The sequence below is a fragment of the Dermochelys coriacea genome, chromosome 2 (assembly GCF_009764565.3).
Source record: "Dermochelys coriacea isolate rDerCor1 chromosome 2, rDerCor1.pri.v4, whole genome shotgun sequence".
Taxonomy (NCBI): Eukaryota; Metazoa; Chordata; order Testudines; family Dermochelyidae; genus Dermochelys; species Dermochelys coriacea.
In genome coordinates this window covers 72,029,651-72,055,515 of record NC_050069.1, presented here as the reverse complement: position 1 = coordinate 72,055,515, position 25,865 = coordinate 72,029,651, and the positions used below count along the sequence as shown (strand labels likewise).

Here is a 25,865-nt window from a genome sequence, read left to right as displayed (position 1 = left end):
GCCCTATACTAGGTGCCGTGTTCATTGTGCACTTTAGGTGCATTCTGTACTTGCATTCACATACTTAATCACCTGCAGACTAAACACATAGGCAAATTTAGCTCTTAGAAAGCAAACTTTGTGAAAGTCTTATGCTATATAAAATCAAGGGTTAGATCTCTTAACCAAATTTTCTTTCAAGTTCTCCAGCATTACATTAGTGTTCTGTTACATCTAAAGTATTATGTTATCTCTGTAGTAAGTGCCAACTCCATCCAAGGTGTCAATAAAAACAACTTAGAAACAGGTTATTTTTATATTCTTTATTCCACCAAAACTGCATTGCAGTCTTCCAGTCTTTTATAGTATTTACATTATTTGCAACTCTTTCCATAAGTGCCAGTACAAATGTAACTGATGATCATCCAGAATAGCTGTACAAATGTTCCTGAAAGCACGGTGCATTTCTGGGAATTATTTTTTTATGCGCAATAATATATAAAGTATATATATTAACAAAGCTTCATAATATACAATATCTTCCATTGAAAGTAGAACATCCCACTTACAGCTTATTCAGATTTCAGTTACATAGACATTTGCATTTCAAGTTAGTGCAAATAATGAAAGTAGGAGCCTGAGCAAAATGGTGTAAATACAATGGAACAAGAAAATCAACAGCAAAAACTTACCAACTCACTGCATATGATAACATTTAATTAGTATATTATTATTCTTTATATACAATATATTTAAATAATTGGCTTATTTGAGCTATAGGAAACAAATTTACAAATTAAAATAAAATAATGTTTCCTTCACACAAATATGGAATGTCCAACATATGAAAATAAAATGCATCTAGTAACAAAACAATGCTGTAAATCAAAAAGATACAAGATGACTTTTCTATTATCTTGGGGAAGATTTAAAGGCACTTTCTCGGCAAATCAGAGTTCTCTTGTAATAGAAAGGACTGCAAGAAGAACAAACATACCTAGTTTCAGAGCTGTGCAACACGGATGTGGTCTGCTTAATCCAAATCTGTTTACAAATTACAGTTTTGTGTGAACTAAATAAACCTCTAGATTTGAAGAAACCTTTAGATTAACTCTGTGGTGCAGGTGGATCTTGCCCCCCTTAGTTGAGCACTAATGAGGTTTGCATCTGCAAATCCTGACTATTGGTGATAAGAGGCTTAAAAGTTAGTGGTGCATGCTGAACCTTTCAAGAAAGTTTCCTATGCATACTGTACAAATGCATTTCTATTCATTGGCTGCCATTTAAATTTTTATTATCGCCACTCCTAAGTACCATTGTGTACTGTTCTGCAACAAACCATAGTAAATTTTATGAAACAAAACTATAAAGATTGTAATTGCAACCACGTAAGCATACTGCATATTAACTATGCTCCTAAATGCCTTACAGTGTTGTCATTTTTGTAACCAAGCTAGCACGTCACCTAGGCAATCTACACATATTGTATCACATCAATAGACTTCTCCATGGTCCTGAAATGGAAACAGAGGAAACCTTTGTACATCCCTTCCTGGAAAGGCTGGTGTAATACACTTTTGGAAAGAGTGTTTGGGATTTCCAAAGGAAAACTTGGGCCATAATGTACAAATACCACTCCACCCTTTTCTCCCAGGTCATGTAAAGCATGGGGAAGAACAAGCTTGTGCTCCCCTGTATTGCAGTTGCTGTTTTGGTTAAACAAAATTATCAAGGTCACTTACATCCTAAAATGGGCCTATTTTTTTATGTTGGGGGGGGAGGAAGGTACTTAAATATCTGTGGTGAGGTTAGTCCTGCTGTTGGTGCCATGAAGGAACCCAAAAGGGCTCTCGCAGATGTAACACAAGGAGCAGGTCCTACATGGGAGACAGGAACAACAATAATTTTGGTTCTCTGTCAGCTGCTGTAGGGAGCACTACCTTTGACCTTATTGAGCCAGCAGGAGGGGAAGAAGCAATCACACCAATTAAATCCTCAACTAATGGGGTAAGGAGAAGCACCAGTTCTGCCCACTGCTGCCAAGACAGATGGCAAGGGAGCAAGCAAAGACACTCCCCATTGCATGATGGGTAGCCGGTAGGGTAGAGGAAGGTGGGTCAAACATACCCCTTGCCCTTCCCCTCTCCCCAAGAGAAAAGCCTCAGCTGCTGTAAGGTACTAGGGTTGGAAAAGGGGGCACACAGAGCAGGCTCTGATCTCCCCTGTAGGAGGATAGAACATGGGAGAGGAGAGGGAGCCAAGGAAGACTTGGGCCATGTTTCGACTGTCTGTCTGTATTACTTTTTTCCTCTAATGCTTACTTTGTTTTTTTTTTAAAGAAAGCCCAAATGCATGTTAAAGAGAACATGGTGAGTGGGAAGCTGCTTACATTGCCTGCCCTTCTAACCTCCAAATCAGCTCTTCATTTTCTATCCATTTGGCAAGTGAATTACGACAGCTGGGTCCATAAATCAGGGGCCACTTCTGATTTACCCTGATTTTTAGGATAAAGCAGAAGGCAGTAAACTTTCTGGGGAATAGGCCTGCACTGAGGCTACAGCAAACATCTTTAGCTCTATCAGTAAGAAGAGCATGTGAAGAGAAGAATGGGAACATAGAACTGTCTGTGAGAATCCTGCAGAGTGAGCTGGAGGGGTAAAAAAAGATGTGGAGGAGGGAAGATGAGGCAGAAGAGAGGGGGGGAAAGCAGACCAGTGAGACATAGTGTAAGAGTGAGACAAGGAATAGGAAAAAAAATAGAATTGAGTAGGGGAGTAAGATAAATATTGTAGAAACACACAGTAAGAAAATAAAAAAATAGAGATAAACAGAAGAGAGATGTTAGGAAAGACACCTGCTTCTAGTCAGTGAGGAGACAATGGGCTAGAATCAGTGGTGTGCTGTGGCAGTGGCACAAAGCATCTTGAGATAGTGATGACTCCGGTTTAAACAAGGAAAATAAAAAATACAGGAATAAAAGACAGAGTTGTCTCATTTCTTCTGGCACTAGAATATTGATATATTTTTCTAAGGTTCCCCCCCAACCACCCCCCCGGATCTTCCCATTTTCACTTGGGAATCAAATCAGCAAAGGCAGCTGCTTTTTATCCTGCTCTTCTTTCCTTGTTCCCTTTCAATTTGAACTGAGGTCTTGATACCGAAAAAAAGACACAGCTTCTTAAATCTTACGACTATCACTATATTTTTAAAAGGAAAATGTTTTTGGTACTACATGCTACCTTGTGGTAACTTCTTTGCAATCATTGTTTGGGTGTAGTAAGAAGTGAACACCAGCAGAAGATATTTAAATAAACAAATATCCCAGCTTTTGATATTTATAAGCTATGATAACTCTAGAGTGCTTTTAACAATCAGCATGAAAAGTCTGAACATTCTAAACAGCTTTCTGAGAGTCTAAGTGGTTAAGTGACATTCTTTCAAAGATGTGCATTGTTTTTTTCCTATTTATGATACTGTGCCCCATAATTAACCACAGGCAAGGGATTGGTATCCAGAAAGTGTGCTGCCCAAGAGTTAATAAAGCCTCAGGCTGTATTATGTTTCCTATGCTCCCCCAAAACCTCCACTTCCCTCCTTCAAACAAACAATAGGGGAGGGAATACAAACCCTCCTTCATGCCTATTCCCAGGGGCAGATTTTGGAGTTACAGATGCACCTGAATCTGGTGCAAAGGCACAGGATGTTTTGCACTGTGCCTTTAAGGGATTCTATCCCACCTGGTAGGATAGAATCGGGGATCAGGGGAATTGTGGGTTGGGAACCAGACTTCCTGTTTTTTTCCATGGAGGAGCAAACCCTGCCACATGGAAGAAAGAATCTGGAGGAAATACTGTGAGGGAGCTTCACACATTCCCTGCTCTCCCACACCTTTCCAGGTTCCTTCTCAGATATTTCCATGGAAGTGGGTCATCTCACCCATAATTATTTAATGCCAGAAACATCACATGGAGCCATGAGCTAATGTAAGAATACTACATTGCAGCATGCATAACAGATGCAGGACAGGTCTGTACATTAATGTGCTATCTCCATGATACACCAGTAGGTGCAAAATTCAAACTGTGGCACAATAGAGCACATTAATACCAAAGCAGCAGGTTATAAACACTAGCATATTTCTGTTTGTTTTCTAGATAACAGGTGAAAGATATCAAGCAAATCATTAGGTCATAAATTAAACAAGGATCAGATGAAGAAAAAGGATACTTACACAGCAAACTTTCTAAGGTTGTGTACACAAAGGACTCATTGCCAACCTTGTTAGTAATCTTGCACACCTTTTGTAATCTATAAAATAAAATAATTCACAACAACAATAAATAATTGGAATTGTCATATATTCTGGGTGAACAACATTAATATTCAGAGTGGGAACCAGGTTTATTTGAACTGCACAGTAAAAAAATTTCTGTTTGAAATACATTAAATGATTTGTGCTGGTTGCAAAATGATACCAGTAGCTTATTATAATTTTGCTGTTCATTACACATCTATGATACACCATTGTATTAAAAAAAGGTAGATTTTGTCTTTTGCTCCTTACAAAATCTATATAATATTAAGAAATCATATGGCTCTGTGAATTTAATAAATATACATAATGTGCAAGGCCTTATATACATTCCTGTTCTGGCAGGGTTTTGGTGTCTTATGAGACAGAAGATAGTGAGGTCACAAACCAATTAAAGGGATATTAATCAATCCCTATACACTACAGAAAAGAGGAAGTAATTTTTCTACAATGAACAAACTTATTATTTATTCTTTACAGGATCAGACCTTGATTTCTATATTCCCAGTTCTACTCAGCATAGGGATTGGAGAATTAGGGCCTAGTATTATTCAGTCAAGCTGGGACTTGGCTGTTCTGTCCTGTATGAAGGCCAGATTCTATGAGGTGCTAATGTTCCATGGGACTTGAGCTCTCAACAGCTCACAAGAACTGTTCTCTACTTTTCAGAATAATGACTTACGTCTGGAAGTGTGAGGTTTTGCATGACTAATAGATTTAAATGTTGTAGACAAATAGTGCTGTTGATTGCCAGTCAGTTTCTCTTTTCCTTTCAGTTTCACTAGAACAATTTCTTTGTTAAGAGTTCCATTTCCCCCCCTTTTAATACATTATTTAGAAAAAAAATTCTTAAACAAAGCTCTTGGACAGATTTAGCACCTGGCCTTGAAGTCCTTATTCAGGTAAAACTCCCATTGAGTTGAAATGGGAATTTTAGCTCAGTAAGGACTGTAGGACTGGGCCTGTAATCTGTCAATAGTAAAAGCAATGATTTTCTTCTTGCTGGAATTATTTTTATTTGCAAAAACCAATTGAAAATTGGGAGTTCATTGATTTTCATTCTTTAAGGTGTGTATGTAATTACAGAAAATTCTTCTAAAAATTGGCATTTTATTGCTACAATTTATCCATTTTCCAGAGGCCTGGTTCTCTTCTCACTTACATTAGTCTTATTTAGGAGCATCTCCATTGAAGTTAATGGAATTACACTAGTGTAAAACCAATGAAAGTGAGAGACAAATCAGACCCAGTGTATTTTCCATGGTATGGCACTGGAGTGAGGACCGCTATAAGCAAAGGTTATGATCAGGCCTAGCATGGCTCACATTTAGGCCTGGTTATATCAGCATAGCTACATTGATCAGGGGGTTGAAAAAACACATCCCAACTAATATAGCTATGCCAACATAGCCCCCAATGTAGACATCACTATGTTAACAGAAGAGGCCTTCCACCCATTTATCTAACATCATTTGAGGAGGTGGTGTTCCTACACCAACAGATCACATATTTCTGTTGGTGTCAGCTGCATCTATACTACAGAGATATGCTGGCATAGTCTACATATTAAAGACATATCCTTGGGAGGCAAAACAAGCATGTTTACAGATGGAAAAACACTGCTGTTAGAGCTAAAAATCATTTCATCTGTTACTTACATGCTGGTGTTGAACAGTCTCTTGTGTTGTGATAGAGCCGATGGAAATGCTTGCTGCACTCAGCTGAGAATGAGACTGGCCCTGTTGGATCGCAAATAGCAGTTAGCGACAAAAGAAAATGTTTGAGTATTTCAAAGCCTGTTTGATAGCTGGTACACGTGTATATAAATCCCCCTGCTCCAACATTCTTCTGGATGAAACACAATCTTCAGAAAAAAATCTGTGTTTGCCTAAGACATCACAGGTTGAAAAAAGCAAGTCTGAGCCATCTCACAACTGCTAATGTTTTACAGCCTTAATACAATTATGCTTAATCTGTTAATACAATTTAAACAATTACATTGTAATCTGATTATGATGCCACAAGATAACAGAAAGGGAGCTACATGTAAATTGGTGTAGAGGTAGTGGGAAATTTTAAATTCCAAAGTCAATATATTTTTATCGTTAAATTTCCCTTATTTCCTTTTTTTCTATATAACACATTATCTCTTTAGTCACCGTAATGAGGTGCTATCATACATTCTTTCACTGATATGATCATGGTCTGAGTGTCAGGAATACAGTCCTTTGAAAGTGAAACAGCTCTTTATCTTTAAGTCCTGGAAATAAGTCCAAAGCCAGGAGTAAATTTTCCAATAAAGTAAAAAATAAAATTGTGTAGCTACCACAGTGCCCACTTTAGCTCAATATACAGTAGTCGAACACAGAAGGAATAAATATGATGTAGGTCATTGTTTGGTTGCTATAATTATTATCTTTAAAGAAGCAGCATTTTAAACAAAGTTCCCAAGTCCAGTAAAGCTAAAGTAATTAGACTACAACTTCAGTTTGCTTTAGATGCTGCATGGAGACTTTTTGATTCTATGTAAGGATTTGTTTTATTAAACTGTTTCAATAAGATAGCAACTTGCAGGATTGGCCCCATAGTGTCTCTTGCAAAGTATTATGCATCCTCAACCACTCACGGTGTTTCAGAGTTAGGCCCAAGGGAAAGTAACTGGTTTTGCCTCTGCTATTTTGGATCCATGACATCTTCCTAGCTGTGCTCCTAGTCTGGGCATATGGTCAGTGTCTTCTGTTTGCATGGCACAAATATGCTGAAACTGAGGATGACTTCAGAACTTGGCTCACGAGTTAAAGAATGTGAAACAAAATAGCCCAAAAGTAGCTAATAGGCCAGGATGTCAGATGAAGGTGGTAGGAATACCTGGGAAAATGGTTATTTTTCCCCCTACACATGTGAGATGAAACAAAAGTAAAATATTTAAAATTGATTGTTATATTAGGGAACATCTGGGGTTTTAAATTAAACCCGTATTTTGTTTAATGTGTTTATTGTCCAAGAATCTTACATACAATATTTATTCAATGTTTAAATTGATCACAATCTCTTGGCATATTTGATGTGTAGAATATTTTTCTTAATTTGGAAGCATATGGACTGTGGAAAAATGTTGATTATTTTTCCAAAAAGAAAAGGAGTACTTGTGGCACCTTAGAGACTAACAAATTTATTAGAGCATAAGCTTTCGTGAGCTACAGCTCACTTCATCGGATGCATTTCCACCAAATGCATCCGATGAAGTGAGCTGTAGCTCACGAAAGCTTATGCTCTAATAAATTTGTTAGTCTCTAAGGTGCCACAAGTACTCCTTTTCTTTTTGCGAATACAGACTAACACGGCTGCTACTCTGAAACCTGTGATTATTTTTCTGCATCTCAACCCCTTCATAAATTTAGGATGCCCTAAAACTAACAATGATTGTCTGTATAATGGCTTATGTTGTTTACAGTGAGGCAAACAGGATTATAATTTGGAATGATAGAATGAAATTAAGACATTGAAAATGTAGACTAAATTTCAAGAAAAATTTACTGATGGTGAGATCTACTAAAGTTATGGAATAGTCTTTCAAGGGAAGTGTCCCCATTACTTGAGACCTTTAAAATGTATATTGGGAACACTACAAAATATACCATAGGGAATAATCCTGGACTACGTGAATAGACTACGTGATCTATGGGCTAATCAAGCTTTCCCTATTCATGCAAGGAATTCTTACTGAGGTAAACAGTCTGACTAATTTCAATGGGATTACTCATATAGAAATGGACTTATATGATTAAGGGCTTCAGGATCAGGCCTTATTTAGGTCTTTATCCATCGCTAACTTCTGTATTCTGGTCATATGTTCTATAGTATTCATGGATACTTTTCACTATCATTTTTGACCAATGTACTCTATTTTAGGCATGATTTCTATTCCATCTAAGTTCTTATACTGTACCCACTTCAGTATTTGAGCAGTTAATGTTAAACAATATGACTAACATCAGTCAAGTGACATTTTCTTTTTTTGCTCCCCAAAAGAGAACTCTTACGAGTGTTTTTTGTTGTTGTTTTTAAAATGAATAAAATGCGTGTATTACACACTGCTACACAGGAAAGCAAAGTCAAAGACTTTTGCTGATGGTGGTTTTATGTGTTTTTGTTTTTGTTTTTTTTAATGTGTACTGGACAGGGGTAAGGTTTGCAGTCACTCTTAGTTCCTTCAACAGTGAATTCTAAAACTGGGGATCAAGCACTAGAAAACCCTTCTCTCCTCTCACACATGATTTACTCAAAGTAGACAATTCTACCATTCCTGAGAAGAGTCAAAAGTGAAGGAGATTCCACAGGGTGAGACAATACTTTATGTAATCTGAGCCCCATCATTTAGAGCCTTAAAAATATGGACCAAAATCTTCTATTTAACCCATTGTTCTATAGGAAACTAGTAAAGTACAGGATCATGTGCTGGTTCCATTCTGTATTTCTGAGATGTGCTACTACATTCCACACCATTTGTAATTTTATCAGGACTCAAGTTTTCAAGCCCAGGTACGCTGTCTTGCAGTAAACCAGTTAGGAAGTAACAATGGTGTATATGATCAAGGCCATGTCTTTATTGGTTTCTAAAACTTCAGGTGATAGAGTAGATTCTATGCAGATGCAACTGTGCAAAAATCCACAGTCATCAGAAATTCTAGAATGACCCTTAAACTGTGCTTAGCTTGAAGATTTGTGGACATTTGACACTGAGTGAAGAAGACAGCACTGAGGTAGCAAGCTCTGTGAAGCATTGCCTTTTGCCTCTAAATATCGCTTTGAAATATCAAGGAAAAATATGTTCAAAACCAATTTTTATTTTTAAAGAAATCTCTCAGTGATGTAGGAAAAAGTCAGAGGTGAATTTACAGAGGCATATGAAATAGTTAGAAGGAGAGGCTGAATGGTTAGGAAGATTCTGTTTAATCTTGCCATTAGTCCATTGGTAGAAGAACTTCAGAATCTGAAGACATTTTAGCAGATGGAAATGGATTTCCATTGAAAAAGGGAGGACTTTGGCATGGAGGAACAGGATAAGATAAAAAAAATCATGTTATTAAACCAGCTCCGAAGGTGATTAAGGAGGCTTTAAATGATTGAAAGCTTAGAGGGGTTAAAGAGAAGGGAAAGAGGGGGAGAGAAAGAGAAGGAGCTTTCTGCTTCTCAGTGTTATTATTTTATTTATAAATAAAAAATCACGTGATTTGTGTTTTGAGTATATGCATTTTAAGTAATTCAGGCCACCCTTCCTTTTTTTTTTATTTTTTCCTACCTTAGAAAACAGTACCCACGATACACCAAGGCAACTCATTTCTCAACATCAGTAGTATCCAGAACACTTGAACAACCCAAGAGACATTGAAAGTTAAAGCTGCTGGAAGCAGGCCCTGTCCAGGAGAAGTAAAATTGTAATCTGACTCCACTAAATCTTTCAGCAAAGAGGTAGATACGGATTCTTAGTTTAAGAACAACTAAGCAAGAATTAATAAAAGAAAATTTGGTTATCAGTTGAATGTACATTCTTCTATTCAGTCAAAAAAAGCTTGGAACAGCTGGATTCCTTTACACCACAATAGTAACACTTGGGAACTACAGGACTTTTAATCTCATTGTATTTCTCTTTGTCTCTTTCTCCTACTCTTCCCCCTCCTTCCTCCCATATTTTCAGTCCACCCTGCTGCCCCTCTATCTCTTTCGACCCTTGCAGAGAATCCTCTATATCACCTAGTTGAGTTATCTTCCACTTTGGCTGGAGCTACATCTCATCCCTCTGCTACCTGAGGTCATATCTCCTGCTCCTTCTTACCCTCCAAGACTTCCTCATCTCCCTGTCTCCTCTCCAGTCTCCGCTTTGCCACTCTTTCCTGCCCTAAGCTGCATCTCGTTCTCCTCCCCACAGACCTGGGGCTTCTCTCCAGCTTCCTTTTTCATTTGGTTGCTGCTATTTCCCTTCCAATCTCCTGTTCCTCTCTCCTGTTCCAGTTCTCTTGTTCCCAAGTCCTCTATGCCCCATAATGTTCAGGAGCACTCTTCTACAGGTCTCACACCATCACCACTCATCTGATATTCTCCTACTCCTTAATTCCTGAACATGGTGGGGGGAAGAGACTGGAGAGGAGTTGGGAGGTTTTCAAGCTTTGAAATTGAAACAAGTGTTTGGTTTTTTAACCATTTTATACATATACATTTTAAACAATGAATTATTCTTATGATTTTTATTTGATTTAATCTTTTTCATTTCCTAAATGTCTACTTATTTTTGCTCTTTAAAATAAACTTTGATATTTACACATCAATCATGGTCCTGTGTGTGACTGAACATGATAAGAACAGAGAGAGAGGCACTTCACTTTTAGGCTGATGAGTGACATAGAATTTCCTATAAATAAACTTGGCAGAATCCTTTTTTTATTTTTATGTTTTATAATTTTGACAGAAAATATTGATGTTTATTTTTAAGTATTTTTTTAGATTTGGATTGATTTAAATGTTCAGTTACATAAAATTATGGAATAGCCACAATTATTTAATGACAGTAGACACTGAAATTCAAAACGTTTAAGCTTTATAATCTGTTAAAACACAAATTGTCAACATCACATGTCAAAATTTCCACACTTAAATCAACAAATTATACCTGCTTTTACTACTCATTTGCTAGTCCTTTTGTAATAAGCCTAATTCAGAAGTCTAAATCCCTGCATTTTGACTCTAATAAGTTCTCAGGTAGCATTTTCCCCACTTTGCCTATTTGCAATTCAATTATCATCGGTGGAAATATTTTGTCATCAGTTTCTATGTATCGTGACATTGATGTTTACTAACATTTAATCAATAAAAAATTAATCTTTCTGAGCCTACCTATAAATAATAAACATAGCCCAGAAACAGCCATAATACTAATGAAGTTGAAAATAAGAACAGTAACATAGCTCTGACATAACTTTATGGTCAAGGACAGAATAGGGTAAAATTAGAGACGAACTCAAGGTGACTTTTCAAAAAATCATCAAGAGAAAGCAGATGTGATTTACATTCATGTATACCTCATTTTCCTCGTATCAGATTGCAAATGGCAATCTGATATCTATCTATCTATCTATCTATCTATCTATTGCAGTATATGGATATATTCTGTTCATCTATAGCACTGGCAAACTGTTAATTTAAATCCAGTGATATTATGGGGACTGAACTCACTTAGTCTCTTTTGAAAATTCCAGCCTTAATTTAATTTCACAAATGTTAAATTCAGAACCAGACATTAAGAATGGTATTAGCCATGTAAGTAGTTTTTCATGTCTGTTTAGAATATAATCATATACACGAATTAAAGCAAAGAGTTGTCCTTACCTGTAAAGTGTTTTATGAACTTGTCTTTTAAATTAGAATCTCTTGGAAATATTTCTGAAGAAAAAAAAATTATACAGATGATACTTTTATTACAATAAGCTAAAAATAATGTGCACAAAAATATGCTATACATGCACACAATAACAACCCATATTGGTAAACATTCTCAGTTTCATAGATATGATATAGTTTATTAACTTAGCTTTAATATTTTTTCCAAATAATTCATAGGTCAATAGATTAATGCCAGAAGGGACCATTACAATCTTCTAGTATGACCTCCTGCATCAAACAAGCCATAGAATTTCACCCAGTAATTCCTGTATTAATTAAATCCATATCTTTTAGTAGACCTAGACCATATTTTTTAGAAAGACCACAATCCGATGAAGTGAGCTGTAGCTCACGAAAGTTTATGCTCAAATAAATTTGTTAGTCTCTAAGGAGCCACAAGGACTCCTTTTCTTTTTTGTGAATACAGACTAACACGGCTGCTACTCTGAAACCAATCTAAACACAGGAATGCTGTGCTAGACCATAAGTACTCAGGTACCACAGTGACTGTGGCCATATAAAAAACTAGATAGCCGAATACAGTATCTTGTTCTACAGATATCTAGAACTTCTGGCTTCGGAGGAAGGGGGAAACACTCAATAATGCACCTAAAACATGATTAAATTCCCATTAAGGTAAATGGAGCTTTTCCGCTGATGTCAGTAGGAGTTAGATCTTGCCCCTTCTCCAACATCCATTCCTTATAACTCTGCATCAGTCAATTTACACTTTAAATATCATTATATCAGATAGTAAATACTTGGATCACAAAATACATGCTAATAAGTAGACAAATTAGGAATTAACATTATGGACTTGTCACTAAACATGTATAGGCACTATAAGCTGTTTCCTTCCTTCTTCTTTATATAGCATTAAAGTCTCTGTATTCTTATGCTGCTCTCTACCCAGTTCCCAGAGACAAACAATAGGAAATGGCTCTACCTGAATTTTTTAATATTATCAGCAATGAATCCAGCTCTGGTCTGAATTAACTCCCATTCAACTAAAGATAGAAAGCAAGTTCCCTTTCATAGACTGGAAGATGGCAGCAATCTGCCAAAATAAATTGTTAGTGACTCTGGGCAGAGATTTTGGCTTGGGGTTTCTTTTGGCTGGGGGATGGGGCAGAGATGGGGAGAGACTGTATTTTTTAGGTTGTAATTTTCAAAGGAATTTATGTCCCCTACTGAATCCTACTGAATTTTGATGAGACTTGGGCATCTAACTCCCATAGGCACCTTGGAAAATCCCAGCTTGATCTGACATGGATTTCATTCGTTGGCCAATTCATTTCTTCCCCAGCACACTAAAGTTATTTACATGAAATTTCAGGGGATTTAAAATTACTCTCAGTGAAATGTGAAAAAGGCCTTTACTTTCATTTCACTAGAATATTCCCAGAAAGTGAAAACACACATACACACAAGCCATAAACACAGCTGAAATTAATTTGTATTAAAAATGTGAATAGTCACAGATTTTTTTGGTAGCATTTTCCCAACTGCACCTGCTAACATCAGCAGCTGTACCTGAAACTAACTGGTAGCACTAGAGGAGCAACAGTAACTTGCACTCTGAAGCAGTTCTCAATTTAAAGGAAGCATGACCAGACTATGAGGCTAACAGTGAGAGCCAGCATGATGGTACTTTTGTTAAGAGAGTTAATTCTCATCTTTTTAGTCGAGTCTTCTCAGTTTTAAAAGCAGGCATGTTTTCAAAATTACTGACACTAAAGATCAACAAATTCTACCAAGATTTAAAGGACTACAAAAAAAAAGCCATATTCCCAAAGGACTTTAAATTAAGTGAAACTAATGGCAGCCATTGCTGGATAGACTGTATATGATGGACCCAACAACAGAAGCCAGAAGCAGAATCTTAACACAGAGTAAACTTCCAAAAGTTGGTGTAAAATTTCCAAAGATAAGAGCCCTGTGCTACTTTAGCCAGGCTTGTAACCAGCTCTTTTTAACAGTTTTAGTAACATTTCACATGGTACGCATCACCTATTAAAGGATGCTCACGTAGCAAGGTAAATTGCTTAGATGCATAATCATTTCATGAAGGGAAAACAGCATTGTAGTAGAAATGAGCTATATTTGCAAAGTTTTGCTTAAATTATGCTTACTATGGAGCTGCACTGGGCATAAATACAGAAGAATAGTATCTTATGTGTGGAAGATGCAAAGGAAATTTTTATAAAGGTAAGCAGCTTATATATTTTACTCTTTGAACATGAAGAGAATGTGGCATAGGGAGGTCAAATACAATCACAGTACTATTTAAACACCGCAAATATATGAGTATAGGATACTAAGCCATGTATGTTCTCATATAGAACATACATGATACAACATATTGTGCATAGATTTATAATCTTGCATTTCTCCTTTCTATTGATAGGCAAAGTTACAAGTTAATTATAATGGCATGTACTTGTATTATATAAGCAAGAGTTCCATCCCTAGTATAATCCCCATTAATAATCATAAGAAATCTTCTTTACTCAGGGATTTCTTCCTTGGTTCCAGTGGGATCTCTCATCTTGGATGTCTAGTCTCCTTTGGATAATTAAGCACAATGGGGGCAAATCCTGCCCCTCATTTCCCCCTCCATAGGTGGTGATAGTCATGAAAATTACTAAGGCTGGAATAGTGGTGAGAGAACTGTTCTACAATTGCTCTGATGCCTGGGGCAGGAATGATGGTTTTATGGTTAAAGTATCAAAGGGGGATTGAGAGCTATGCTTTTCCTTGGATCTAACCCACAGATTTTGTGCATGACTTTGCTTCTGTCTCCCTTCTCATTCTTTGTCTTGTCTAGATATACTGTGAGCTCATGAGGTCATGAACTGTTTTCTACTCCGCTTGAACTGTACTTAGCATAATGGGGCCCTGGACCTTGGCTGGGCCTCTCTGTACTATTTTACTCCATTATTCTCTTCCTATAACAAAACAAGTGACTCCATGTTCACTTTCTGCATTCCAAGGTCTGGGTTATATGTAAGTGGGGGAATGGTCCTGCTATTGTGGGGAACTTTCCTGGCTTCTGCACTACCCCGGTGAAGTGGGCTAGCGAAAGGATCTGAGTCCTCGCTCCCACTTCCTTTACCCAGAGGCCTCCCTGCCCTTGAGGACTCCCTTACCATTCTTCTGTCTGGCAGAGTCCTCGTAACCCTGACAAGGCTGGGTCCAGGCTTCCTGAGGGGCTCGACCCCCAACCCTGCTGTGGTCACCTAGGACAGGGGCTAGGGTGTCCTCACTCTGGTACTCTCTCTGCACTGGGCACTTCCCTGACCCACTGACCATTTCATACAATTTAAAGCAAACACAAGTTGTTTAATTAACAATTAATTTTAAAAAAGAACAAGGAAAAATGGGAAAGGTTAAAGGAAAACACATCACCCCACTCTGTGGCAGGGAACATCACAAACAGTGTCTCTGGAATGTCCGGTCAGTTCACAGTCTGTTCCTTGTAGGTCCCAGGCCTTCTTCTCAGGCCCAGGCTGTGCTGCAGGGATGCTGCGGGTTGGACACTTGCGATGGTGGTGGCCACACACCTCCGCTTTGGGTGGTGGGACCCTTCTTCCCAGCGTCAGCCCCCCTTTGGGTTAAGATTGCCCTGCAAGTCAGACCTGCAAGGACCCTTGGCTGGGGAGGGGGGTCTTTCTGCGCTGGGCCCTTTGCTCAAGGTCTCTCCTTGGCTGGCCCCAGTTGCTCACCACACCTGGCTCTGTGGCTGCAGCTCTGCTCCCAGCACAGGATCTGCTCTCCCTGGGCTGCTTCTGTGACTCTACTCCCAACTCTGACCTGCTTCCTGGGCTGCTTTTCTGGCCCCCCTGGATCTGGCACAGCTCTGCTCCCCAGCTCAGCTTGGGCCCCTACTTTCTCCTTAGCTCGGCCCCACTCTGTCTGACCCAAGCAATTCCACCTCACACGGGGGACGGGACCGCCCCGTCCTCCTGACTCCCTAATTAGCCTGCCTGCCCTGTCAATCAGGCTGATCTGGAGCATTGGCCTCTCCCCTTTTGGTACTGGGAGCTAGCCAACAAAAACACCCCCACTGAATGTTAGTCAGGGGACAACCCCTTACATATAGAACATTACACTGTGCAAGCCTCTAGTGACCATTACTATACAGCATTTACTTTTGCAAATATTGTGTAAGTGGTCTTAAATAAATTATTTTTCAAGCAGAAAGCAAGGGGTATTTCATTTTGGTTATATGACCAAACATTTTCGTGTAAAGCTGTTTTGTTTCATCCTATTTCTCAGGAGAAATGCCTGAAAAGGTGGTTTTTATTTTGTGGTTCTACTGAAGCCAAATTAATTCCATTACTAAGGAATACTTTGGAACAGATCCTACACTATGTTTTAGTAGTATTTTTTCTATTAGTCTAGTTTAGAGGTACTTAGACTTTGTGTAACTGAGATAGGCAATGACAACTTGTCAGGAGCCCAATGGATACACCTACCTTGCCTATAGGAACATATTTTTCATGGATTTTACACAAATTCCCAGAATCATCACTTCTATCTTTGAATCCCTCCATTGAAATATTTAGCATTGTCTCTGCTTACTCCTCCTCTGTGAATGGTAATCTTACAAAAATATACATTTAAGAATATCTGCCTTAAAAAAGAACCAAATGTTTACAAGTCAGCTCTGAACTTATTTCCACATATTTGGACTTCAAATTATTTTACAACTATGTATTTTAAGCTCTATGTAAGCTCTTTTTTTGTGTATTTTCCTGGCACCAGTATTGCAGCTAGAGAATGAGAATCTGGCTCTTCTGCTATAAACCTTGATGTTCAGTCATCCCAAATCACATTTTGGCATGTATGCCATAAATCCAAACAACATTTTCTCCAAAAAATTATTTCAATTCATGATACCGTTTATTATGTTGTATTTGTTGTTGTTATTGTTTAACTAAAAAGGGAGAGGGGGTTAAAAAAAAAGATTTTGCAAAGCTCTTGTCCTTAATGTGGACTGGGCTTGTTTGTTGGTTTAGGAATAAAACTTTAAAATGGCCAAGAAGATATTCTGATTTGAAACATACTGGAACACGCTCAATAGGAAAATTCAGTAGCATTCTTTGTCACAACAGAAATTCTCCATTCATTTCTATGGGGCTTTTATTCAGCAAAACCATCCCATAATGTCTAAGGAGCCCATAGACAGCCGATTAAGACAATATTACAACACCAAGATGAAACAAAGTTATTGTGAGATTGTCTAGATCTTGCTACACCCAGTTTAAACAAATTTATATAAATAAAAAATGTTACAATGCTAAAAGCAAAAACAAAATATTGCCAATGCAAATTAATTAGTCAAATCATTCACTGTGACAATTTAGAGGAATATTTCCTCACCCATTATTATGGAAATCCTGCAGATACTCTGGTGGTGACCAAAGGAAAAGGCATAGTGGACTCTATTCAGCCCTATGTGCCAAAACCCAGTTTCGACATCATATTTGGCCTGGAAAGTTCTGGAAGAATATCATACACTGTTGGGAACTGTCACCTTTTCAGTTCCTGACACAATGGCTATGGAGGTATGGAGCACCTCAGTTTGCCTCACAAATGAATGCACAGCTTATTCGGGCAGTATTGGTATCTCGCAACTCAAGGATACACCTCTTCGCACATTCTTGCATTCCTTGCAGACTGTTGCTAGGATTGTATTTTGAGCTTGTTACTGAGAAATTATATTTACATACTAGGTGCATTGTGCTTTCATTGTACAATATCACAGTGTTCACTTTCCTTAATGATAGCTTCTGAGTCTAGTTCACTCTGGGGAATCATGTTGCCCAGTGTCCCACTTTGCAAATGGGCTGAAATCGTCTTCCTGGAGCAAGTGTACATGAAGGTATAGAGCTCCCTGAAATATGATGGCTGCTAAATGAGGAAATATTCATCTCAACTGTCTAGTTCAATACTTGTAAATCAATCCATCCATGTTGGCTCCCAGATCAATTTCAGTCTTTGTTCTATTTTTGAGCTTCTCTCTTTCTTTCTCCAGATACAATCTAATTGGTGCAACTAATAAATGCATAGTTAACTGGGTAGATTTCCTGCCCTCCCCCCTCCCACCCCCAATAAAAAAAAAAACACCTCCTATATATATGGTGTGTATACCATATACACACCATATATATCATTATATCAATATATATCATTGATTCCATCAGCCTAAGTGAAATATCTATTTTTGTTTAAGAAGAGGCACTGTATATATCTTTTGTTAAGAAAGATGCACAACTCTTATTGACTGAAGGGTTATTTTGAGGGTTTGGTATGTGTATTGTTTTATGGGGGATTAATGGGAAATGATTTGACACTCAGTAGGGATGTTACACCCAGAGAAGATTTCCTTCCGAGGAGTAGTACAAATCTGTTTGAAATTCAAAACTGACAATGCACTGCATTGTAGTGTAATGAAGATTTAAGGAACTTAACTAATGTTTTATCAATTTCTAAGATCTATTACCAGTGATACCACAAGTGAAAATGGATTGGCTGGTTTCATCTTAGTATAGGACTCAAAATAAATAAATAATAAAACAAACCAAAAAACACTGTCTGCTCAATAAGAAAAGGAATACTTGTGGCACCTTAGAGACTTAACAAATTTATTTGAGCATAAGCTTTCGCGAGCTACAGCTCACTTCATCGGATGCATTACTGTAGCTGTAGCTCACGAAAGCTTATGCTCAAATAAATTTGTTAGTCTCTACGGTGCCACAAGTACTCCTTTTCTTTTTGCGAATACAGACTAACACGGCTGCTACTCTGAAACCTGTCTGTTCAATAGAATATCATGAACTTATATACCACTGCCCTCTACTGAATGGAAGATGCCAGACATGCTCATGCATATCATTCCTCTTTGCTATTTGAGCTAACTGAGCTGTTAATTTAATTCACCACGTAAAGGCCACTCCTATAGCTCTCCAAATAAAAGTCTGTTTTGGGGAATGAAAGCTGTGAGTCAAGTGCAGTGACTAATTCACAATGAAGCATTTGACTAATTTATTTTCCTTGTCTAGTTATGCAATATCTGTGAACACAGCACCAGCCTGGTGGTTTTATTTGCTGTAAAACAAATCTGTATTCAGTATTTTTACTCTAGTTGTAGAGAATATTCAAAATGTAAACTGTGATAGTTGGTTGCGATTTGTCAGCCAAGCCACATGGCATTGTTGTTGTCCCCTTATTAGATGAGTGCATTTACGTCCTGCCTATTCGTTTGTCCAACTTTTAAATTTTGCTTCTGTATATACTCAAGCTAGTGAATTTGTAATTCACTTTTTGTGATTTTTCTTCTGAGTAAAATTTTTTGATGTTCACAGAAAGTGAGCTTCAAAGGGGGTATGAACATGGCCAAGAAAACTCTATTAAATGTTGAAGGAAGAACATTTTATACACTATTCTCCCAGCTTTAGTTAGGAGCACTATTGTGGTATTACATGAACACACACACACGCACACACAAACACCAACAGATAGACCCAGAATGTCTTTATTCAGTAACAAGTCATTAAAAAGCCAAAGACTAGAAGAGTAGGGGCATGATATGAGTCAGGATTGGAGTGTAACAGTGTCTGCAATTTAGCCTGACAATGCTTTCCTGCACTATGATTGATTCATGCTAGTAATATCAGTCACTTGCTGACATGAGCTCTACATTTATATATAAATACCATCCTGGTATATTTTTAGAGGCAGTGCAAGAGGGCGCAGAGGGAGCACCAGTTTCTTCAATCTTCATCCTTCACCTCCATCACACACATCCCTGCAGCACAGGGTTCCAGCCATTTGCATCAATGCCAGGTTCTGCAAAGGTCCCAAAAATAGTGGAGAGAAGAAGTGGAGGTATTGTCACCGTTTCTCCTTTTTTCCCCTTTCCATCTGAATACTAGGTGGTAAAATGAGGGTTCTGCAAGGTTCTGGATGTGGAGGGAAGGAGAGGATAGTTCAGATGAGGCATAGCCTGATCTGCTGAGAACTTTGCGCTACTGCCTGAAAATTTCCCACTGAATGTTATTGCTCTTCAGAGCAGCATTCACTCTTAATTAGCAAGAGCCCCACAAGGAGCAAAGCCACTTGTGGACAAGCGATGCTGTCTAGAGAGGATCAAGATGGGGTAAAGCACAGAGGGCCTGTCTTTCTGCAGAGATATCTTCAGTTTCCTCTTGGACATGAGAACATATCCTGGTTCCCATTGTACAGCCCCAAATTCTTCCCCTACAGGGTTTGATGCCTTAGAATCTTCACACAGGAAGCTATTTCTGAGTTTATGGAATGAATTTTCTCTTCCCACGATCTTTATACAGAAGGGGACATTATACCCATTATTCTTAAAAGAGTTACTTGCTCTGTTTATCCTTTTTTTCAGTTACCTAACTATGGATAGTTTCTGAATTAATCAGTGTTATTTGTTGCTAACGTGCAATAAAAAAATAGTTGACTAGAGCTGCACAAGAGTCACATGAGATTAAACTTGAAATGCCCAAATAACAACACTTCCTCCCAATGAACCATAGCCCATGTTTGTTTCATAAATAGCACTTGCTAAATCATCTGTCTTTTATGATGTCCTTTGTGGATATGTTTTACAACTCTAAATGACTGATAGTTATTAACATACCAGCCATTGGCCCAGGCACATAGAATTCTTCCCTTTCTAACATTAAATAAGTCTGTTGAAGAAGATGCTCTTCAGTCTCCCACAAGAGGAGAGAAGCACGAGTGCTGCTTTTACAGGATGTATATGCAACCATTTCCGTGAGAAATTACACTTAACATGGTGCCCCATATTCTACTGTGCCAGTTGTTCCTGCATAGCAGAGTTCCAAGTCCTAGAGTTTTGATTTGTGGAGTTTTCTTTTTGTTCTTCTGTTGGAGGGATGTGTGGGAAAGTTGGGTTTCCCCTCCTGTCCAAGAGGCAGGGACTTCAGTCCCTTTAACTTGCTTCCATTAGGCGGCCCCTTAACTCTGCACTGCTATTCTCGAATCAGTTCCTTTTAAGAGCATACTTAAGGTCTGCTGCCTACCAATGCTCTCCCTATTTCTGTGCCTTCCCAAGCCCAGATTTCCGATGTTTGGCTCCCCTTTCTCATGCAAGCAGGGGACACACCAGGTCTGTTGACATTTGCAGAGAAATTAGTCCCTCAACAGTGGCTTTCGCAGTCAGGAAAACTAGAAGAGAACAGACAAGGAAAATGCAAACTAACTTTACCTGCATTTCTCTTTTCCATTTTCTATTACTGCTACCCATGTGGATTTCTAACCCAGCTTTCTAACTTGCTGTCCATCCAGCAAAGTTGTAATCCTGTCTTTGTGATATTATAACAGCTAGTGCTGTCCAAATTTCAGCACGTATAACTTCACTGAGGAATCAGCCAACAAAAATAACATAGAATGTTTGTATGATAAACTTTTCTTTAAACAAAAATGTTATTGGTTATTAGCAACACTCATATGCCAAATTACCAAAAAAGCCAAAACTAAACAAATGAATATAATATCAAAATAAATGTGAAAGTATTTCTCCCAGATTAAAGTGCTTTTTAAATAAGCATAATGTACAAGTAAGTATACTAGTGTGGCTATCTCATATGGCATTTCACTCACTGTTCAGCTAAAAAAAAAAAGAGGTATTCTAAAGAGGTTAACATTACAAGTGTAGAGGTTTAATTGTAGGACCATGTATTATATTGAGTGGGTACACTTAGTCGCAAAATAATATGCCAGATTCATCCCTGAGGTAAATCTGCTGAAATCAACGGAATTGCACCAGAGATGAACTTGACCCATTATGTCACTCTAGCAGCAAAAATGATGAGACCAGCAGATGTGCACAGCCCTAAAGTGAATCTGATCTAAAAAGTTACTTAAACATGCCTGTGCGTACTTTTTTGACTGAATATTATTTTGTGTCTCAGTTACGCATTTCAAATCAGAATGATAGAATTCTACACTCACTTTTCACCAGTGTAAATAACTACATAAGATGAAAGGCAAGATTGAATAAGGTCTCGAGTAGCACTTTTATAATCTCTACATGAATTCTTCAGAAATGGTGAGACAAACAAAATGCCCCTCCCTCTCTCTCAGCAAGAAGAAATTTTGGTTGGACCAGAGGCGGGATGGCCAACTCTTGGGAAGAGAACGGGAGAGCAATTTGTGCCTTAAATTGCTACTGGGGATGTACCTGGGGGGAGGGGATTCTCTTTCTTTGATTCGTTAGTCAGGGGGTGTTGAGGGAAGCTTATTGGCTCTCATGTATCCCCTGCCTCCTCCATTAAACCCCTGCTATGTGTCTGGTGGACATCTTGCCACTGTTGCTGGCCTGATCTCCCTTCTTGTAGTTGAAGTATACTGGAGCTGTGTTTCCAGGATGCTGCAGATCTGACCAATCACTTCTTTTGGGCGGGGGATCAGGAAGGAATTTTTATTTGTTGGGCCAAACTGGCAAGAGTCTGCAAGGTTTTTTCCCTTCCTTGCAGTACTATGGAGCCCACTTTAGGTAAAAAGGAATAAGGGTAGGAATTCAAATGTTAGGAAGTAATAAAGGAATGTTTAGTTTGTCAAAACTTGCAGCTGGTGTCCAGTGTGCATAAAGGATAAAAGGACCAGTTCTCTGAAGTAAATGGAAAGTAGGATATGGCTGGTGGACTTTTGCCATAAAGAGAAAGGGGAGACCTGAAGTCTTAACAGACCAAGGTCCCCCTTGGTATCCATCATTCCTCAGCTTTCTCTGGTCATGGCTCTATGGCCTTGAAAAGTTTGTAGGTGAGCCCCTGATTGCCTTCCACTTTCACTAGCCTGATCTGGCTCAAGTGCTTAGCCAGAAAACTCTCACCTTTCCTTTTTTGGGGGCATCCCCATGCTCAGGCTCTCAGCCCAGCTCTGCTCTGCTCTTCCTTTGAGCTCTCTTTACCCTGAGGACACTGGGATCTCCCTTCCTAGCCTCTGGGTTTTAAACTCTCCCTCTAAACTTTCTCAGGATTCTAGCCTCCCCTCTCAGCTTTCTGAACTCTCCTTAATAATTCCCAAGGGCAACCCCATCATCCTCATTACACCAAAGTAGGGTGCACCTGGACTAGAACAGAAGCACTATGCCAATTTCATTTAAGGGTCAGCTCTCCTATTATACTGACGAACAGTACAAAGGAAAATAAAAGCTATCTGAAGACAGCACCTATTCATTTCTCTAATAATTTGGGCATTTGCCTCCACTGTTTTCCGAACACCTCTAAAAATTTGCCACTGTATTAAGGCATTTCTATATATCAGCTCATTTACATTATGAACAATTACATATAATATCTGTATTCATTTACCTTCCCAGTCAGAATTTATACCAATACATGTTAATCCATAAATTGACTGTAGATCTTCTCAAATACTTTCCTACTGTCATCTGTCAGCTTGTATTTCACTCTGAGTCCGTAACGCCTTGTGTAGGCTTTAGCTATGCAGCAGAAATATATTTTCAGCTGCACATGTGAAAGCTTCACCCACTGTCTCTCAATCCTTAATGCAAGGAGCAAGACTATCAAACAAATCCTGAGTAAATTTAATTCTAGTTATGCTTAAATTATCTTTTCAAGTTTCCAGTTACTACTCTCTTTCTCCTGATTGTTTGTTTACTGCAGCAGAAACTCCATGATTAAATATGTTTTTATTTAATATAAGATTTTAAAATGTCAAAGGAAACATGTAACATCAGTGGTTAATTTTATAAAAGGAAATTTGCTTTAAATGTTTTAGTTTCAAGAGAAAATAACCATTTCTGATGAATATGTTAAGGGGGAAAAGATCAAATATTTTCACTGAAATGTAAAAAAAAAAACAGATCAAGAGAATTACTCAAGTTATCTATAAAACACTAAACTCTTTCATTTAGGACACAAGTGTCATTTTTATTCCATCAGAGTTTTAAGATAAGAATGTGTTGAGAAAAGGAAAATGTTGCTAATATCACAGTACATACCTTCTAAATATTATTGATTATCTATTATCATAAAACTGGAAATTGAAATTGATGTTCCTATTATGATACTTAGAATCATTCATGTCATTATTAGACATCTTGTATCATCAAACTATAAAAAGGCTTTGTATAAAATCACAACCAAACAATGACGGACAAAAAAATACACTGTTTTAGATAACTGACTTATGTCTAAAGTAATAAACTGAAAAGCATCAGTAGCTGTTGCGTGGGGTGCCTGGTAGGTATATTTCCTAAAGGTGTAATATTCACATGTGATACAGCTGTGGCTGCTGAAAGACAGTACTGTAGTAGCAGATTTAGGATTGATCCTGCTCCCTTTGACTTCAGTGGAAGCAAGAACAGGTCCCTAATCTGTGTGTAATTCAAATGATCTACTTAGCAAAACAATTAAGTCAGAGCTCTAACAGCTGATATTTATTTTAAGTTCGTTGAGCCAGATTATCTTCTTCAGTACAGCCTTTTTTTCTCTGCTCTGGTGGCACAAAGGACATAATACCAATAGATTTTCCCAGTTGGAGATTCCCCCAGAATGAGTGAGTTTCCAGTTTGTACAGTCATCTTCTATGTTATATTCCCTCCTTCTGGCTCCTTCAGTCCTTGGCATAGAAAGGGGCATGACTAGCGCACTACTGTACTCTAGCTATTCTCATTTTGTGTACGGGTCTCTTGAGGCTTTAGAGTAGCCTTTGGACTGTTTTAAACTAAAATGAGGCCAGAGTATGATCAGGAAACTGCAACTGGCTCTTTTGGTGCAAGCAGCTCTGCCCAGCAAGATACGAGGTGCAACTGAGAATCTAAAAATTATATCTGTATATCCCCAAGCCCAACAAATAAGAAGGTATCCAATAAGTGTGCAACAAAAGGAATCTACTCTTCTACTTTTTAGTACCCATTCTAAGAAGGAGCTGAATTTTGCAGAGGCTGCTCAAGATACGAATCACCATGTTAAAAGACTATATGATGACACTTGTAAGCCCAAATAAACAACCTCCCAAGAGATCACTCATTTAGGCGCATTGAGAGGAGCCTGAAGGTAGATTTTATACTTGCGAATCATGATCCTAATCCCTCAAATTTGAAGAAAATCCACAATTCAATAGCTCTGGCATATCACAGGACATTCAAATGGATCCAAATGATTACTTGCTAACCATTCCCTGGGGCAGGTCTTGTGGTTAACAACTGTTCTCCAGATCAGAAAGATCTACAAAGAGAGTGGTTTAAAGGACACAAAAGGGGCCCACAATCTGCTCCATTGCTGCCTTTTTTTATTATTATTATTTGAGCTTTGACAAATGACATGTAGACTTGGGTATCTCTGCTGTGAAATGCTAGTGTAGAGCATGGAATGAAATTTAGAAATCTGCAGAGAAACTCACTTATTATACTTCTGAAAGCATGTGAACTGTGCTAAGCAGTCGCTTTAAAAAGGTAATCAGTCTTTTTTGTTTTCTTAATAATTCAAGAGCTATCCACTTCAGACACAACTGAAAGAAACCAGGCCCGAATCAAATATCTGAGGGGACATGACACCAAGAACACTAGTCAGACAAACAGAATGGTGGAGCAAGGAGGACACAATGAGTTTCACCTAGCTTTTAATGACCTTCTGAAGGCCATTAAATGACCTTGTGGGTCCCTTACTTGGCCACCACCTTTATCTAGCCACTTGTGACTGCCTATTTGACCCCATACTTGGGCAGACTCCCATCCTCCTTTTTGATCCCCATGTGCATCATTACAGAGGAGGGATTATGGCCCACTTTAGGCTGATTTAATTTTTGTATTTATTTCTTTATACCCCAACCAATTCTATTCTCTGAGACATACATTTCTGCTCCATGTAGTGGCCCAGCAAATGAAGCCCATAACTACATGGGCCACGATCCCTCACTTGCCAAGGGATTTTGATTCCTTTGCCAGTGAATGAGTTAACTTAGCAGATAAATAAAAATCATTAAAGAATAATGTTCAAAATACAATGGTCTCTTCTAAGCCGAATGCTTTCTAATCAGCTGTTTTCTAATCTTTCAGTAATACTTGACTTAGAGAGTCTGAAATGCCCAGCTTCTTCTTCAGCCTCAACCACAATGA

General features: G+C 38.2%; 1 protein-coding gene across 1 annotated transcript in view; it reads right to left on the bottom strand.

Annotated features, from left to right (window-relative positions):
- Positions 1 to 337: 337 nt before the first annotated feature.
- The window catches only part of ALKAL1 (ALK and LTK ligand 1), a 47,882-nt gene continuing 22,354 nt past the window's right edge, over positions 338 to 25,865 (bottom strand). Inside the window, exons 2-5 of the mRNA XM_038392330.2 lie at positions 11,675 to 11,728; positions 5,950 to 6,030; positions 4,211 to 4,287; positions 338 to 955 (exon numbers count right to left, since the gene is read on the bottom strand). Of these exons, the coding sequence (XP_038248258.1) occupies positions 4,223 to 4,287; positions 5,950 to 6,030; positions 11,675 to 11,728 (200 nt within the window). The 3' untranslated portion in view covers positions 338 to 955; positions 4,211 to 4,222. The remainder of the gene's footprint in view (positions 956 to 4,210; positions 4,288 to 5,949; positions 6,031 to 11,674; positions 11,729 to 25,865) is intronic.